Here is a 19,103-nt window from a genome sequence, read left to right on the forward strand (position 1 = left end):
TCAGCAACTGTACTTGCAGTCATCTTGCATCACTGAGGTCTGCAAACTTCACTAGCTCACAACAATTATCCTTAAGAAGAGAGTACTAATGTCTGTGGTTTTGTGCTTCCTCCATTATTTAAGATGCTATTTATCATACTGTATTTCAGAGATTATGTTATTACTTGGGAATTCAGTGTGCCTAGCTAGTCTTTTTAGGACATAGAAATGGAGTGTGCTTATAGAGTGTAAAAAAAAAAAAAAAAAAAAGTATCAAGTTACTGTTCTAGTTATCTAAAACATGCTTCAGTTCAACCAAAATATACGTACATGTGCATTTGTATGTGTATCTGTATATGTGTGTACACATGTATAACAAGACAAGAAAAAATTGTCATTCTCAACACTGCAGTGATGATACATTATCTACATCATAATGTAGCCTGCTTTACAGAGCACTGGACATGAAAGTGGGATAATTGAATTCTACCTGTAGCTTTGTCTCGTTTGAAGGGGTTTTTTGGTTGTGTGGGTTTTGTTGTGTTCCCCCCCCCGCCCCCCCAAATAAAAATGTACCAGTTGTATTTGTAAAGCACCCTGAAATGAAATGCCTTAATTTTTTCCAGTGGTTGTGCCCTTATTCTGAAAGACTTTTCTGCAGTCTTGTGAAGTCTTCAATGTTTAGAATTTTAGTATTTGACAGGAAGATACATTAATGATCTGCTTTGTTCAAGATATTTAGAGAATTTTCTCTATTAACACATATGCATTCCAAATAACTGAATATAATATATGCCATCATTTCATGATTCTTTTTATTACCGTTATTTCCAAAGAATGCAAGTAAAATTAGGACCCCTGCTATAGTAGTTAATACGTAAATATAGGCATAAGTGGATGTCTTTCTGTTCTGGCAAGCATGAGCTTGTGCTGTATTTTGCAAAGGGAGACAGTTGACTGATTTTCCTCTCTAAAGCAGGCGATGGTATTCCTACACTATCTGTATTTAGCCAAACTTGCAAGAACCTGTGTGACAAGTAGCATTTGAAATGCCTTGGAACTTTGCAGTAATAGTTCCATTGTTTTCTTCTTGTTTATATTGTCTGTGTATGGTTATTTGTGAAAGAGCATATATAAACACCTTATGCTTGCTAAGCTAGGGGTTATTATTTATTCAGTAATACTGTCAATAAGTTCGAGCCAAGAAATGGAAAGCCTTTAATTATAAGAGTGAAAATAAGATATTTTTTAAGTTCCGCATGTTTAATGCGTTTATATGGAATATTTCTATCCAAGGTCTTTGAAGTTATACATTAATATTTGATCTTGCTTTAAGTCTACGCAGCACTAAACAAATTGACTATACAGTCCAAGTCTAAGAAAATCTGCAAACAATTCTCCCCCAGTTTTTGGTATGAATATATTACTCTTAAGATGTACATTATGCTGTTAAAATACATCTCCTCTGAAAAACAAAACGAAATAAAAACCCCCAAACCCTTCAAAACAATAGAAAGCTTCAGATCGAGGTCAGTTAGTTGAATATGAGGGGAAAAAAGGATGCTTTTTTTATGTCTTCAGGCAAACAGCTTGAGCACAATGAAGTCTGACAAGAGTAGCATTTGAGATTAAGTGCTCAGCCCTTAATTATAGAAGGTTGCCTCGAAAAATGCAGGTTTTCCTTTTGTCCTACCTGCATTCACCGCTGAGCGTTTCTCTTCACAGTAATGCAGTTTTATCTGAGCATATCTCAATATTTAGGGTTGCAATTGCTGCAATCCCTGTTCAGCCACTGCTGCCATCTCCTAGCGGCCCGGCTCTGTGCAGGCTGTGCCTGAGCAGAGCGAGAGCCCCTGCTCCCGCGTCCTAACCGGAGATGATGGGAAAGCTTCCTGCAAATCCTTTATGCTGAACCCTTGAGGGGTTCACAGACTGTCTCAACTCAGTTTCAGCCTATAGGATATTTGCATCAGAGCAGGGCTAAAGCAGCAGTGTTGGTAAGCAGGAAAGCTTCCTAATTGTTCAATCAATTCTGATCAGGATGGAGAAATTATGCAAAGAATGATGATGTGATATAGCACTATATAGCTGCAGAGAACCTGTTCTGGAGCCACTAAACTGCTTGTGGAGATGTTTTCCTGTGCAAGCATGGTAAAACCCTTGAGATGAAACAAAGACCTAGCAGCAGGCTTCTCTATTCCATCACCCACCTCTCCTGAAAAGAGAGGCAGAGCAGTAGTAGAATTAAAAAATAATTCTTCAAGTTGCAAAATTTCACAAGTTTTCTTAAGCTCACTCAGCATCATCAGGCATAACTTACTCCCTTGATGCACCAGTACCTTCCCCTCCATTGCACCCTGTGTGTGTGCGCATCAAGGGAAGGTGGAAGGAGTATTAGGTGCTGATACGTGACTGTGAGGTGGCTGGTAGCCTGGGAAGGCTGGCTTTTTCTGGGAGAGAAAATGACAAGCTGACTGCACTTTTTATGACCTTTTTACTATTCTATCATAAGTATCCATGGTAACATGGCTGTTCTTTCATGCTGCTATGTAGCATCAAAATAACAATAAATGCTGATTTAAATTAATGTGGTTGAATAGAACTTGCTGCCAGGCATGCTGGAAACAAGATACTAGAGTTGGGATACAAGGAAAAGGAGTTCAGCAATACTTTTTTATTCCTTTTTGGCTACGTACAATGCCTTTTTTTTTCTTCTTTTCTCTCCCTCCTTCTCAGTTTGCTACTGAAGAATGTAAACAATAGTTTAATGTATTAATGCTATTTGTACGCCATGTTGAATGCCTTATTAAGGGTCAATACTAATTTCAAACAGTGAATTTCTATTTGTGTTGATGGAATCCAAGATTACTCTTCAATAAACAGTTGACCGCAGTGACACACATAGCTTAAACTACAGAAAGTTTTATTTTATGCTTGTGATGTATGATGTAGTTTCTGGATGTTTTCATATGACCAGGGAAGCACAAATTCATCATAGCTGACCAAAACTTCTTGTAATAATCACACTTCATTCACTTGTAGACAGGTTTGGGGTTTTTGTATCGCATAGAAAGATGATTCTTGTGTAAATGTTATACTGTCATACGATTTGCTATCGGATGAGCTTCGCTTGTGTCAAGGCAGGGAAGGAAACACTTAGATTCTTAAAACATCTTTATTTAAACCAAGATTAAGATCAGGTGACATACAAGCATGGAGAGCAGGAAAAACAGTCTTAATGGCTCTGTAGGTCTTAACCAGTTGCTTCAGGTGACGAAGGGCTTTTAGAGACGACATCCATGTTTCAAAACACCATTTTTGGAAGCTATTTCTGCTCTTACCTTCAACTTGGTGCGGTACTGGGTTGAAGGAATACCTAATTGAAGTAGTACCTTGTGATTCTAGCTCTACAGAACTGACACCTTTCCAGAGGTAGTGGCTGCCCTGTAACTCGACACCTGCTTGAAACAATTCCCGGATCCTCTGTGTGCTCTCTCCTGTCTAGCTTCACTTCAGATAAAGGCTCTAATGACAAAATATTGGCCGTGTTTTCATTATAGTTTTCTCTGGTTTTGTTCTTTTTGTTTCCAGGAAGAATTTCTCAGCTATGTTCCACCGTGAGCTTAGAGCGAAGTGCCAGGTACCGAGTGCCCATCCCTCCGCGGCCGCCGCTTCTGCGGCGAGTACCACCAGCACATCCTTCAGGACGCGGCTGGAGCCGGCGGCTGGAGGGCTCGCAGGCGGCCGGGCTGTGGGCTGGCGCGGCAGCTCGCCGTGCCTCGTGACATCACTCCCGGAGCTCACATCCCACTCGGAGCTCCCTTCCTTACTCCGTCTGTCTGCTCTGGCGGAGCTAGGACCCTCCCGCAGCAGGGCGGGCAGCTCTCCGGGCAAGGCGAGGCTCAGGAGCTGCTGGAGGAAGAGACGGAGAGAGGGGGAAAGAGTCGGTGCGAAGAAGGTAGAGAGGAACGGAACCAAACAGAGGAGCTCCAGTATGAAATTCATCTCTGCTTATTACTTGCTGCCTCTTTTTCCTGCACTGGTCTTCAGCACTAGGTGAGTACCGAGAGCTATTTTGCTTCGAGTTCTGTTTTGTTTGCTGTTTGCTCTTTTAGATTCAGTGCTCTCGAGAGAAATAATACAGATTTCAGCTTTTACTGGGGGAGTAAGTTTAGAGCAGATATTTTCTCTGATTCTTACTTATCCCTTCTGATCCTCTGAAAGATACTGAGTGTTGCCTTGGTCTTTCTAGGCTTTTTTTAATGATGTTAAAGCTGCTCCTGTATAAGTTGATCCACAGCTCCTGTGATGTAGCAAGACGGTAACAAATATCAGCTTTATATATACGGCAGTAATAGCAGATAGACTCTCCTTCACGGGAAATAAGGAAGCCAAACAGCTGAAACTGAGAACATGCTAACGTTTTCCCTTCTAGAGTGCAAAAAATAAACATTTGAACAATGTCACCTCAGTTTAGGTTTCTCTATCTGAACATAGACCTATGGCTTACCTTTTTTTGCTGTGAAATGCAGGTGAGATGTTGCAGTGTTATCTCAATGCCAGGAAACGTGTTAAAAAGTTGCTGCAATCTAGAAACATGCCTTTCTGTGAAAGTATAATAAATCACTGAGGAAAATATGAACAAAAGCCATTGCAGCTTAAAAATAAAACCTGTTCTGACCATGCAGTGTTCTGATAAGATAATGTGTACTGTTCAGTTGTTCAGAGATAGTATATTCTCTATGCTGTAGACAGAACATGTTCAGCACAGCAAAGATAAAGCTGAGACACTCTATCCCATTGTCTTGATGTGCACAGATGGAAAGTTAATGCTGGGTACAGAGCAGATCTGTTACAATGACGCTGCTCTCAGTTCACACTTCTTAACTTGCAGTTCCTTATCAGAAAATCAAGCCCAAATTTTGACTGGTATTTCTCTGCTGTGTTGGAAATTTATACGGTACTTAGTAATAAGTCCGTAAAGCATGTTATCAGAGGATATATGCATGTATATTGATCATGGAAATGTCTTCTCCCTTATGCTTGATCTCTTCCTGTAAAATCAGCATTGAAGCAGCTTTTTGCAGAAGTACTGCCTGTTTTAAGCCTTACTTGTTCACTGAGACTTAAAAAAAAAAAAAGTGTGTGCCTGCTAAGTACTCGGTCAGGTACAGCAGGAGCACATCTCTGTATATACTCAAACACAGGCAAATGGTAACTGTGAAAATCTCTGATTGGGAAAAGGCCTGAATGCAGGGAGAAATCAGGAATATCAAAATGCTTCAGTTATTCAATTACTTCAGTCCTTTGGAGGAGGCTGTTACTGGCGAGGGAAGGGTACTTTTTTTTTTTTGGTAACACTTCTGATTTAGGGATTCTACAGTGCTAGTCCATACGAACCACTCCGATGCTCTTTGAAATATAAAACTTGGCAGAAAATTGTAATATATTGTGATTCAATAATTATCCCTTCTGATTTAATGAGTGATCTAAGGAAACATTCACTAGCAGTCAAGTGTGAAAATGCTTGTCAATTCTGATTAATAATTTTGTACTCACTTGAGAGTGATATGTTCTTGGCTAAATTATGCCAGGCTTAAAAAGGGGAGGAAGCACCAAACCAGCTTTTGCAGATACAGGTTTGTATCTTGGATGAGTTTGTGCAGGTTAAACTGTAGTGGAGAGAGACGTGGAAAACTATTCTAAATTTTCATATTTTATTGTTTTTATGAAGTGTCTTACAAACTACTTGAACTTTCAGGGGACTAAACTTGGACAAGTTATCTAGTTAGTGTAAAGCCGTAAAAGTAGGTGCCTCATCTTCTGGAGAAAATACTACCTGTATGAAAAATGTACTATAGCTCATTCTTGATAACTGTAAAAAAAAAAAAAAAAAAAAAATTCAAGTCCCTCCCCACCTTTCAAAAAATAATTGGACAGAATGTGAAGAAGTTGAAGCTGGCATGTGAATACTAATTATGAACAGTATGCCTCTGAGGAGTGGATATACTTTCATGAGAGTATAATTTTGTAGTGCATGATGATTTATGTAACTGAGGAATGAAAATGATCAATGTGAGAGTAATTCCAGTCAAATTCCACCCAAGTACAGTATATATTGCAGAGTACATTCTGCTTTTGATACCGGATTGGTCACCCTGTTAAAAAGGAGACTGAAGCTCTGCTGTGGAATTGGAGAATGATAAAAGTCCTGGACGACTCTGTTCAGTGAGTGCTTTCAGTCACTTGATGTTTAACTGGCGGTGTAGAACAGAAAGTAATTTTTCAACAGCACATGATGGAAGTGTAAAAAAATGATACAGTGCTATCAATATGCCATCTACTGGAAAGAGATTATGCTTTAATCTCCTTCAGCAGAAGGCATTTCTGTCTGTGGTGGTTAGTATTTCTTGTAAACATATGGTTAATTCATTGGTTGGACCCAAACAGAGTAGGCTTGCAGGACTAGTTGTGTTTGCAAAAAGCAGGGTCTAATTTCCTGCTGTGTAAAATTGCTTAGCTAAGGCAAAGCATCAACCTTGCAGGGCAGAACATTTTCCATCATGAGGATTTATTTTTTTTAAAAGTTTGTACAAAAGCACCATATCTCCATTTCATACACTGGTGCTGAAATCAGTGACCACAGTACTTGCTGCAGTGGTGGACAGCTGCTGCTTCTCGTTCCTTGTCATGTGGTGATGCCATCTTCTTTGCATCATGTCATGGTGACAGTTTTGGAAGACCTCAGCATATCTCAAAGCCTAATTGTAAACAAATATGAATCGAGGAGTTCAACTATGTTAACACAGCATATTGAGTTTTTGTACTTTATAATATTTTTAAAAAGAGGAAAATACATAGCTATCACGTTTAAGATTGCGTTAATAACTAACTTTTGACTTTCAGAACTGTATGCAGCTAACTTCTCAGCATACTCTAAAACCATATGCATGAACCAAATGCCTGTCAAATTACAGAAATGTTCATGTTTTTGAAATGTATGATCTTTTCTGTATTACCTAAACTGAGATTTGGTGTGGCTTTGAGACACGATAATTACTCCTAATCATATTTTCAGTTGGTTGTAGTGCCGAAGAGGTAACAAGATTGAGGTATATTTGCCTGTCCAGTTAACTACATATGTTGTGATGGAATAACTAAAAAATACTATTCTAAAATCAATCTCATGAAAAGTTTGGGGGAACAAATTTTTGACAGTGAATTTAGCTTGGTAAAACTATTCTGAAGTTTGTGTTTCCCTGTCCACTTATTATATTTCCTTGGACTACTTGGTTTGGCAGATCTAATGAGATGGTTGTGCATGTGTTACTTTTTCATCCTTTCTGAAGAGATCTTTTCCAGAAATGAGTCCCACTGTACCGAGTGCTCAGTGAGTGCACATAGTGTATAATAGGCTCAGGGTCTGATTCTGCAGCTGCCTGGGTGCTTTTGTGGCCCCAGACACCTAAATATTCTGACTGGAAAACTATTTGTAGAAGGGGAATGCTTGCATGAAGTCAGTCATTGGCATTAGTAACTAAGATCTTCAATCCAGATTACCTTGTCTAATGCCACTTGCCGGCTTTTAGCTAAAAGGAGGGTTTTCTGAATTTTACTTCAGTGTTACTATGGAACAGCTGGATACTTTATTCTCTGCTCACTGACAATTTTTTTTTGTCCAAATAACAAAAATTTGACTCCTTAGAAAAAGCTTGATGTGAAACAAAGATTTCCTTTTTTTTTTTCCGATGACAGTGAATGCCTTCTGTCCACACATGAAATACAACGAAGGTGCAAGACATTGAATAATTTGATTGAAGTAGAATACTTAGTAGCTGAGACCAGGACCATAAGCCCAACAAGATGCACTTTAATAACAACAATAATATTACTGCTATAGCAACTCATTAAACGGATGTACAAACAACAGGGCTGTAAAGGCAGAGTTTATATTATTTTAATGACAGAGAAATGGCTGGTGGTTGATTTTTCTAAAAGTGCAGTTCACTGGCAATCTTACTACACTGATGTTACAAAGCAATCTGTAATTCATTGGCTTCGGAAGAATGCCACCTCTGTGGCGTATAGCAGAATAAAAATGGTGCGCTCATTTCTGGTAGGTGGATATTGCCTAATGAAGGTGGTGTATGCTTATTGTTGGAAGTGATAGAAATATAGTGAATTCATTTCCCTTATTAAACATGAGAGCCTGGCTTAAATGCTTGCTTTTTCCCTGGACGTATTTTCAAGGTTGACTATTTTCTTTACATTTGTTGGGTTTGGTAATTATTTTTTTAAGGAATATGAAAATACTAATATCTTTCCCTCCTCTGATAAAGTTTTGTGAAGGGGACTCTGGGACGTGAGGAAAGATAAAGGGAGAACGTCTTTGATGTTATTGTACTGGGGTGAGGAGAATGTTGAACATCGTTGTTTCTAGTTCTTAAGCTCTTTCTCATCATGGAAACACTGTTTGCGCTATAATCAGATGTTGAAAGTAACTGTTTTTCACTTAGACACGTGCAAATAGAGGGAACCCTGCTCCTTTCCAGATTTTGAGGTGGAAGAGCAAGGCTCACTGTGTGCTTATACCCTCTGCGGTGGCCACAGGCACGCCAGCAGGTAGCCGACAGTGATTCCCGCTTTTGAGCTCTCAGGCTGAGGTCCAGCAGTGTCTGTCCTTTCCCCCACGATTGAAGGTGAACTCTGCAGAGTGTTAGCAGATGACTTCTTTAGCGGGAAAGATGATGCATTTTTGCTGCAGGTTTGGCGGATAACGGAGGCCGTCTTAATACCGTGCTTTCTGAATTCTTCCAGAAATGCAGGGGCATTAACTCTATCACTTGTCTCCTGTTTAGAATTCCTTTCGCACTTACTTTTGCTGTCTGGGTTTTCTGGGCCGTGAAAGCTTTCTGATTTCTATCAATGTGGATGATGATGCATGTTTGGTTAATGGCTTGTAAGGACTTATGTTTGAGGTACAGAAGTGGCATTTAGCATATGGCTTGCGACCTTACTATACCTGAAGAAGCATGTGCTTTGTTGGGGACTGTGTTTAAACGTAATGAGACAATTTTACCAGTAGCACAGCTCCATTATTTCAAGGAATGTATTTAGCTTGATGGCTTTATTTTGACAACTTATAAGCAAGTGCCTAATACAGCAAACTAGAAGTTACTTGGGGAAACAAAGCCTCTTCCTTCTTCTGGGAAAAAAGTTTTGAGCTCCAGTGACACATTAAAAAAAAAAAAAAAACCCAAACAAACAAAACCAAATGTAAAAAACCAAAAAAAACCCCCAAAGAAACCAACAACCACCACTCCCACAAACAAAACCCTCAAAAACCAAACCAACCAACAAAACAAACCCAAACTACCAGATGTGTGGGCAGAAGGAACTGCTACTTCTCCCCCCTGCCCGAAGCCCATGGCCTCAGGGGTGCAGATGCTGGACTACAAAACCAGCAATGGCAAAATGCAACACCCTTTTCTTGGCACGAGTGCAGTCGCCAACCATACTGCCTTAGCGTGCGCGGCCACGTTGAATCTGCAGGCTGTGGTATAGTGCAGAGATATTTCAGAGTAGCTTTTAAACAAGGTAAATCATAAAATCGTTTAGGTTGGAAAAGACCTGTAAGATCGAGGCCGACCATTAACCTAACACTGCCAAGTCCACCACTAAACCACATCCCTCAGCACCACATCTATGCGTCTTTTAAATACCTCCAGGCATGGTGACTCAACCACTTCCCTGGGCAGCCTGTTCCAGTGCTTAGTAATCCTTTCGGTGAGGAAGTATTTCCTAATATCCAAACTAAACCTCCCCTGGCGCAACTTGAGGCAGTGTCCTCTTGTCCTATCAATTGTTACCTGGGAAAAGAGACCAAGCCCCACCTGGCTACAACCTCCTGTCAGGTAGTTGTAGACAGCGATGAGGTCTCCCCTCAGCCTCCTTTTTTCCAGACTAAACAAACGGAGTTTCCTCAGCCACTCACTCATCAGACTCGCACCCTGGACTCTAGATATAGCGGTAGGGTACCTCTATCTTGCGTAGAAAAGTAAACAAGAACCTGCTGTAGGTGGACTTCTTTGGCATCAGAATGAGCTTGATTAAAGCTAATTTGGGAATTCCTGGACTCGAACCACACTGTATGTGTATATAAGAACATGTGTGTGTATGTACACATATTTTCTTAACGCTCTCCTTATGTAATATACTTGCTTCTCCATGTTTGCAGCCCTTCTACAGTAAAGCAATCACACATTTTTTTCTATCTGTTATTTGCCCTGGGAGGGAAGAGTGGGATGAGAATTTTGGGGGGGTGGTCAACAGTTTTAAATTTGGTGGGATTTTCTGCTGTTATGATATGGCTAACTTTTGGTTAAGAATGATGTCCTTGGAAGTAGTATGCTTGCTATGTTATTTTATTATCTGGGCTAAAACATTTAAAAGTGCTCCACAAAATTAAGCTCAGCAACATAAATTAGAAATGCAGAAAGTTCTCAGTTTGACCAGAAATACTAAAACTAGATTCTTTTATGATGTTTTGTCAGTTATGTTTCTGATTTTTGGAATCTAAAAGGAAGAAGGAAAAAAATGAGGGGAGGGGAAGAAAGGATGCTGCTAAAAACTTTTGTAACCTTCAGGAAAGACTAGATCAAATCTGAAAATCAATCTACAGTTAAAATATTCTTGAAGATCCATATGATCTCAGGTAAATCTTAAGGATCTCTAGAATTCAGTCTTAATGTAATAGCATAACAGAATTCCAACTGTTCTATGTATAATGCATTTCTGCCCAGGAGACTTGCTGTGGAGTTACTTTTGACATTTTAATGTATTCTTTGTGTTTAGAGAAATTACAATGCTGCCACATTCCTGTTTCTTTCTCATTTATTAATTTATAGCTAGGGTAGAATATAAGGATATCTTAACCTAAACTTGTAATCCTTCTTTCTGTGAGATTGTGGATTCGATATTATTTTCTATTTTTAACGAAACCTTTTCACAGATAGTAATCCTTATGATGTACCACTCTGCAGACAAATAAATCTCATTTATGCCACTTGTCAAAAAACAGTGTTTCTTCTCATTGTCTAGTTTTGCACAATGGGGGTGCCAGCTGTCTTGTAAGGGTCAGATCTGTAAATATTTTCTGTAGGGAAGACAAGTAATACATTTGTCAGAAAGAATAAAGGTATTTCATACCATCCTTCAATCTTAATATTGTGCAAAAGTTTAAGATGTGTGTTGCTATATTTGCTATTTCAAACACATCTGAGTGGCAAGTACCTTCTAGAAATGCTGAAGAGTAAATATGACATTGCATCGAATAGCAGGTTTTGTGTGCTACTATAGATTTTTCTCCCTTTCTTTCTTGTGCTATTACTTAGTCATCTTAGCCCTTACCCCATATCACTCCTGTGTTTATTAATCTTCACTTTTACTGAGTATTATCTTAGCAATACTTTTTGTAGCTTTCCCTCTGAACTCTCTGCTGTATTTGTTGAAACAAACAATACTTCAGCGAGTCACGAGAGAAATCAGTGGGTAAGGCTCTTAGAAGCTGAAGAAATAGGTGTGTATGGTATTTCTCAATATCTCACTCATTGATATTGATTGATAGCATCTCTGGGAAGGAGTAGAGAAATGTCAAAAATTCTCGCGTGTTTTGTCTCCGCGTGCTATCTTGAAAAGATAAGGCTAGTATGTTGCCAGTTGACGTATTTTACCCAAATTATTAATTTTTCCAGCTATTTACGTATTCTTATTGTTGTCATTTATGAATGCTCATATTTTGTCAATGTATGGTCACAATTTGTTGTGAAAATAGACAGATTTGCTCCTTGTTTGCTGAGTAGGAAAGTGGAAGCTGGGTAAAAAACAGATTTGCCTGCCATCGGACAAATTGCAGCACTTAAAAAACTGAGCACATATTTGCTGAATCCTATCTAATCGCAGATCTAACACCTTGCCCTTTTAGTTGGAGATGGAGCTGTAGCAGAACATCCCTCTAACTTATCCGTATGAACTTCTTCCTGGTTGCCACACTTTTACCAAACGATGCGTTATCACTGGCTTTGCTACTATTTTCTCACCTAGAGAGCATCAAAACACCTTCTAAGAAAGGACAGACAAACGGGGGTTTATGATGGGATATGGTCTCTGTCATTTCCCTATAATATAACCCTTTAACATATTTTCAGTAGCTGTTATGGGTCTTCATAAAACTTGGTTTGGTAGTGGGAGGGGAGGAAGACAAATTACCTGGCGCTGTAAGTAGTAAACAAAATATGGTTGTTTACTAGTGCCATGTAGTTGTTGGATTCTCAATACTTGACACTGCTTTTCAGGTGTCTCTGTGATTTTGTTGATGTGAATGATTACAGGAATAGGAGCTGTGACTTTGTACCTCAGAATTGCTTGGCAAACCAGGGGGACCTAGAGCGACAATAACGCCAGTAATACACTTTGTCTACCTGATGTATGCCATCCTCATCGTGTCTGAATGATTTTGCAGTCAAGTGTGTGTTTCAGACTAGCCTGTGGAAGCAAACAAGGGGAAAAAAAAAATAGTGAGATTCTACTGAAATGTGGAAAAGAGAAAAAACGTGCAGAAAAATTGAACTGACAAGACTGAAAAGCAGCTGTGTTCTGGGTGGCATTAGATTGTTGAGGAAGTTTCTTCCTCCTGATGCAGCGTAATGAAATGTGTGCTCAATGTACAAAGAGAGAATGTCTCTCTTAAATGGAGAAATAAAATCAATTTTACTACTGCTTTGCTTACAGCATTTTTTTGTAAAGAAATATTTTTCAGGATGGGGTGAAGCTCAGCCAGCGTGTGGATCTAACAAGTGTGTTTAGTAAGTAGCTGAACCTTTGAGCTGCTTTGCTGAAACCAATCAGTTGATGATTAATTCTTATTTTCTGTGCCAAAATATGCAACATAGCCATTGTATTCTTAGTACTTATTAGTGACTGGCAGAGTCCATCAGTCTCCCTGCAGATCTACCCTTCTATTGTACAGAGAGTACAGAAGTTCCTGGCATGTGCTCCTCTGAAAATAGGCACTGTAGCTTTTTTGTTGGTTTTTCTTTGTTTTCTTCTTCCTTCCATGAAGGCAGCCAAAGTTTGCCAAGGGACCAGACATTTTAGAAAGGCTTAATACCTATAATCTGCAGTGGATTTTCTTTAAGTGAGCCGAATGAGTCTAATCTGATGCCTTTTGAATTTCAAAAGGGGACAGCATATTGGCTGCGCTAACCTTGTGAAAATCTGAACATAAGCGAGAGCTATATGCTTTGAAAATTAGACTCTTTAGCTGCGGATGTGTACAGGGGATACCAAATAGTCGTGATTGTTAGCAATCCATCGTGACCTCTTTCAGAAAGTCTAGCCTTGCAGCTTTCTTTATTTCACTCCCAGTTGAGGAATAAGGTTATTTGGCTTAATGCGAATGGTAAGGCTTGGGAAATGAATCTGTAACCATGGTGCCTAGATGACAATGGGGTGAGTGGAGCCGGGGGGTCAGAACCCACGGTGGCATTGCTGCCTTCCCTTCCGTTTCCTTCATTAAACATCTCTAACTTAGCAATCAGTGCAGCCTGTGCTATTTAATTTGGTGAAAAATCACTCAGATACTGCTTTCTGCAAAATCTCTGCATTCATACATGAATGATGTATGAAAAAAAACCCCCCACTCCTCAAGTGCACAGATAGTGAATAGGGACTTCTCTGCAGTTGCTTTTTTATTTACTTGTAAAACAACTATCTGCTGTTCAGTATACACAGATGTGTGCTGTATTTGGCTCAGGAAAGCTTATGAAAGCAGGCATTTAATTTAATGTTTTTTCTTTAACTCATACCTCTCTCTTTGTCCCTGTTATATCCTAGTTCCTTCTCTAATTTCTACTCAGCTGGAGCTCTTTTGGCTCAAGGGAAGATTGTTATCTGTTGCTGGAAACAGAAAGAATTAAATTGCTGTAAAAACTAAATAATAAAATTTGTTTTAAAGAAATAGTAATCAGTTCTTCAAATGGACGCAGAAAAAGTTGCATTTCTATCTGTTTTAATATGATAGTATGTGGTATTGCCTGTTTCATATGTACCTAACTGACAAAATTTAAACAGCTTCTGAAATGGCTAGGAAGAAATACAGGACATCTATACTGGAACTAAGTGTTTAAGGAATATACATTCCCTTTGTATGAGATGAATCCCCCATCACTGGCTTGTGCAATGTCATCTGAAAGGCTTAACCCACTTCCATCAAATAGGTGATGTACAGAAGCTGGTACTGCAATCAGAGTTAAATATTATAGCTTTCACTCTACTGTAGGGACATGTTTCTTGACTGCTGAAGCTTGATGTTTATATCACATATTGAAATTGTACTTTTATGGATAATGGAAAACCTTTCCCAATAACATTCAGTAATTACAGGAACATGAAGTTTTTGTCGCACGGGATTAAACCTGTAGAACAACATGCGGTTGACAAGAGTGGTTGCTATCAGAGGAAGGTGAAAAAACCTTGGAAGCAGTATGGAATCATTTCATCTGCCTTAAATCTTTCCATGTTCTAGGGAAGGAAAAGGTCCTTAAGGCAACTTGAGCCGTTCCTGTAGAAGAATATTTAGACAGGCAACAGAATCTTTGTTCTTGTGAATATTTGCAAGGACCCATCTGGAGAAATAAGTAGATGTGTTTTCAGCAATTCACTTGGTGACTGAGCTGGAAACATACATATCCAAGCAATGCTCCTGACCTCCTGATTTGCAGGGAAAATGTTGGGAAGTTACACTATACAAAGCCAGAAGTGAGAAATCGCTGTAGCTGTTCTGCGACCTAATAGAATGAAATAAGATTTAAAAAAGGGAGGGGTGGGGGGTGTGATGGAAAAAACAGACTAATCTCAATATCTGTTAGGAAGGAGATAAAAAGGGACATTAAGTAGTGAATGAATAATTTGGAGTATTGATACTATTCTGGAGATACTCTATTTACCTGTATCTTACCAGAGGCTAGCTGCATCCAGGTGCTACTCTTTCGATACAAAGATTAAAAAAAAAAAAATCTATCTGTGTACAGTGCGAGAAAGCATTGGATGAAGGAGAGTTGTTCTGCTTTGCTTGTTACTGCTCATGACTTAGAAATTATGGTATTGGTGTAGGTTTTGTTCTTTAAAATAAAAGCTTAAAAAGATGATTTAAAAATCTGCCTCCTAATAAGAAAAGTAGTAAAAAAACCTAGCACTTTCACCTCAATTTTAGGGCAATAGAGCAGACTTCTCTTGTGCTATAGACACGTATGCTCCATATATTTTAAACCTCATAAATGATGTACACCTAATGCTAACTTAAGGGTAAATCTTTCGGTGTTTACAGATAACACTGTTTTATAGTGAGTGTGTGTATGTGGAAATCTCCTTAGTGCTCATTATTTACCACACACTAATGAGGATGGAGAGAATTCTTACCTGTTTCTTCTTAATTTAATGAAAAAGAGTGGCAGTGGGAAAGTCGTCTCATCTAGAATAGATGCCAAAACATCATTGTGGATACCGATAAAAAGGAACTCAAGATTGCAAATTTGTATCCAATTCCATTAGTGTATTTTTTGAACGTAAAAAGATCTCGTTTGCTCAAGGGAAAATACACAAATATGTGTAGTGTATCTGCCTCTCTGTAAAGGATTTCTAGTTGTAGACACATAATGAAGTAAGAAAAATTGATTTTTGGCTATCTTTTCTCAGTGGCTTGAATAGATATATATGCTTGTGCTTGTATAGAATGAAATGCTTCAAAACAGCTGAATCTTTTTTTCAACAGCTAAGGCATCAAATTTGGATGCACCTTTTGCAGAAAAAAATATCAAATTATTTTTACAGATAACATTGGGCTTTAATTTCTTTATATCCTGCTACTTGCTTCAAATGCAGGAAATGATCCTGGAGCAAGCATTGTTTCTGGCAAATATGTTAATCTGGAATTATTCTGTCAACTTCTACTTTTGCAGTCTTTCAGTTGGACAGTCTTGCACGTCAGGCTTTCACAAAGTTTGCACGCCAGGTAACCCTCCAAATCTGCTTTAGAGAAAGATCTGAATCTTTTCAGGCCTCAAATCCTTTTATGAACTGGCAGCATTTCACATAACCTCTAAATCCATGCTAAAAATGTTAGTTGTGCTTTTGAAAATGACTAGGCTTGTAAAATTGGATTTCAAGCATCGTTGGACCAATAGATGGGATGAGCAGAATCTTGCATCTGCTTTTGAGTAAAAATAAAAAGACATAAACTGAGGCAAAAGAAAAAAATGCTTATGCTACTTGGGGTAGCTGGACTTCAAAGCATCTCTGTATTACCTGTGATAATGAAAGAAAATGTCAGGCTTCATTCATACAATTTTTACATACAGAGATGACAAGGCATTCCAAAAGTGATCTGTGATTGTAGATATGGAACTACATTGCCTTGTTATTCATGGTATTATGGAAAAAGATTTATTAATAAAATTTAGGCCATCTGATCTTCTTTGGACAGATGTTAGTTGTTATAGACTGGTATGTTTGCATTTAATCAATATGCATTACCTTACTTATTTACCATCTTGAGAGCTGCTGCTCTTACCGTACTGTAATCATAATATAATTATAGAAATAGTAGAAATAGTGACCTCCTATGATTAATATGTCTGTATTTATGCTGATTTACAATGACTGAGGATTTAACACTGTCTTTGAATGGATGTTGTAATGATTGCTTTCTCCTTCCAGTACTTAAGCCTCTTGACCCCATTACACTTTATTCAAAGGAGAAAAATAGAGGAAGCGTTCTGTCAACGATTAGGATACATACTTACAGAAATAGATGGGGTTAGAAGATACTGATTTATAAAATTCTATCAAACAATACTAGTACTAACTTCTGCAAGACAGGTGACTGGAGCCAAGATCAGTGTTCGTTCTTTTACCACTGTTACTTTGCCATGCAACATCTTTTTCCATTAAGGTAATTTGGAATTGATGAAGTGGTCTGTGTTAGGCTTCCAAATTTTTATTTGTGTGGAGGAGAAAGGTGGGAAGATTTGTTTTTTGATTGGCTTTCCTTGATTCTCTTCCTCCAAAAGCCTGTATGGGAATTAGGATGTAAAACTTGATTTAAGTGGAAAAATGGATGAAATCTTGCCTTCGTAAAAAGCACCCGTGGGTGGTTTTGGACATGGTTAGGCTCACTACTGCTTCATTTGATGTGGGTTTTCAGCTTGACGGTAGTTCAAGGATCCTTCTTAATATGCTCATGTAAATACCTGTTCCTTAAAATACTCAGAAGGTCCAGATTTCCATTACGCCTTCATTTGGAGTATCGGAAAAAACCCAAATACTACAAAAACAAATGAATTGGTGATTTTGGTACATTTCTGGATAAACTAAACTGAAATTCTCCCTGGTTAAACCTGTATAATGAATGTCTGTTGCTACAACCTAGGATATGTTCAAGGAGTGGAGGTTGGTATTGGAGGTTCAGTTGTCTTCCTGATGTTGAAACAGGAATAATAGAAGAAAATAACTTTCAGTAACATATGAAAGCATATATATGTATTTTTATACCGAACATCAAGAATAATCTTTAAAAACCAAAACAAACCCCCAAATAAAACCAAAAAATCCCAACAACTCACAAACCCTTTAAAAATGAAGTGATTACTTAAATGGATATGGCAGTGTTAAAACGTGTTCTGCCTGACCCTTAATCTTTGTTTGCTTAACAATTGCTTAGACATTTTAAAACTTCAGGCCGTGTTCACAGCTCTAGACCTCTTCACATGTGACTATGGGATACTTCAATGAAATTGATTTCAGAGTAAATAAACTTACAGCCTTAAGTGAATCCATTTATAGACTCTCACGCTGCACCAGTCCTTTGCCCACTTCTGGTTTGAATTACTATTTTTGTGATACTGAGTAAAGGACTTCCTTTTATATAGAGAAACCATTTTTGGCAGCTAAAGTGCCTGTATTATAGTGTATGTGACACTGAGTTTGATACCTGGTTTCAAAATATTAGTGGAACAAACAATATAGAACTTTGTCTGTTATAAGAAATAGCAACAGATTTGTAAGTGCTTCTTACCAATGAGGGAGGACCATGGGCTAAGATCTCTTAGCTTTAATTAAAAACAAACAAAAAAATCCTTACTGTTTTGCAGTCTCTATAGGTCAAGGTCATGGAAGTTTGTGGTGTTCAGCAGACGTGTAGCCCTGGGAATATTAACTGGTGAGGCAGGATTCTACGGGAGTAAAACTTGTAACGGACTGCAGCTTTAAATCAATTATTTGATCACCTTCAGTAATTACTAACAAAAACACCCATTTGACACCTTTGGGGTCATTGTGCCATTCACAGAGTTCACTTGAATCACTGTGACTCTTAGAATAATATAAAGTTTCCAGTGGGATCCTCCTAGCATGTATGGAAAGAGAATAAGAAATCGGCACTCAGCTTAGCAAAGACAGAACCAAGAGAACACTCAATTTTTGGATGGAGAAATCTTCTGTTATAGATGAGATAGCTACAGATTATTTTTCAATTTGGCCTTTGATATTTAACTGTAATTTTTCTAAAATAGAAATCTAACAGGGTTAAGGCTTCTTGTGTGAAAGATGGTTGGCTTTTTCATTCTTCTTGTTTACAATTACCCCCCAACAGAAGAACATAAGCATCAGGTTTTACTTAAATTTGCTTCATGATTTAGATCCTTGAAATACTGACAAACAGTGAATCCTAGTTTTTATTTCTTTCTCTAAAGCCTTGTTTTGCTAATGCACACCTGATTTACTACTCACTTTAAAGTCTATGGAACCACAGTAAATGTGGAATGCATAACATACAGATCTGTTTCCTTATTTGTTCAAGTTTCTTGTTTTACAGCCTGCTAGCTATTTACTTTGCCATTCTTGGTTTAGGACCTATTCTGGGACTATGAGGAGACAAGGCAGACTCTTGATATAGGTCAGAGTGACTGTCACTTGTGTTCTGGGAGTAATCTTTCAGGCTTTGCCCACGCCACTTTTACTTTTGACATGCTTGGTATCCTGAAGGATACTGTTCTTCAGCAGTTTTATAA

General features: G+C 38.4%; 1 protein-coding gene across 1 annotated transcript in view; it reads left to right on the forward strand.

The window, feature by feature from the left end:
- The first annotated feature begins 3,203 nt into the window (after positions 1-3,203).
- Positions 3,204-19,103, forward strand: part of LUZP2 (leucine zipper protein 2) — a 202,616-nt gene continuing 186,716 nt past the window's right edge. Inside the window, exon 1 of the mRNA XM_054828713.1 lies at positions 3,204-4,035. Coding sequence (XP_054684688.1) covers positions 3,587-4,035 — 449 coding nt within the window. The 5' untranslated portion in view covers positions 3,204-3,586. The remainder of the gene's footprint in view (positions 4,036-19,103) is intronic.

This window comes from Grus americana, chromosome 5 (genome assembly GCF_028858705.1).
Source record: "Grus americana isolate bGruAme1 chromosome 5, bGruAme1.mat, whole genome shotgun sequence".
Taxonomy (NCBI): domain Eukaryota; kingdom Metazoa; phylum Chordata; class Aves; order Gruiformes; family Gruidae; genus Grus; species Grus americana.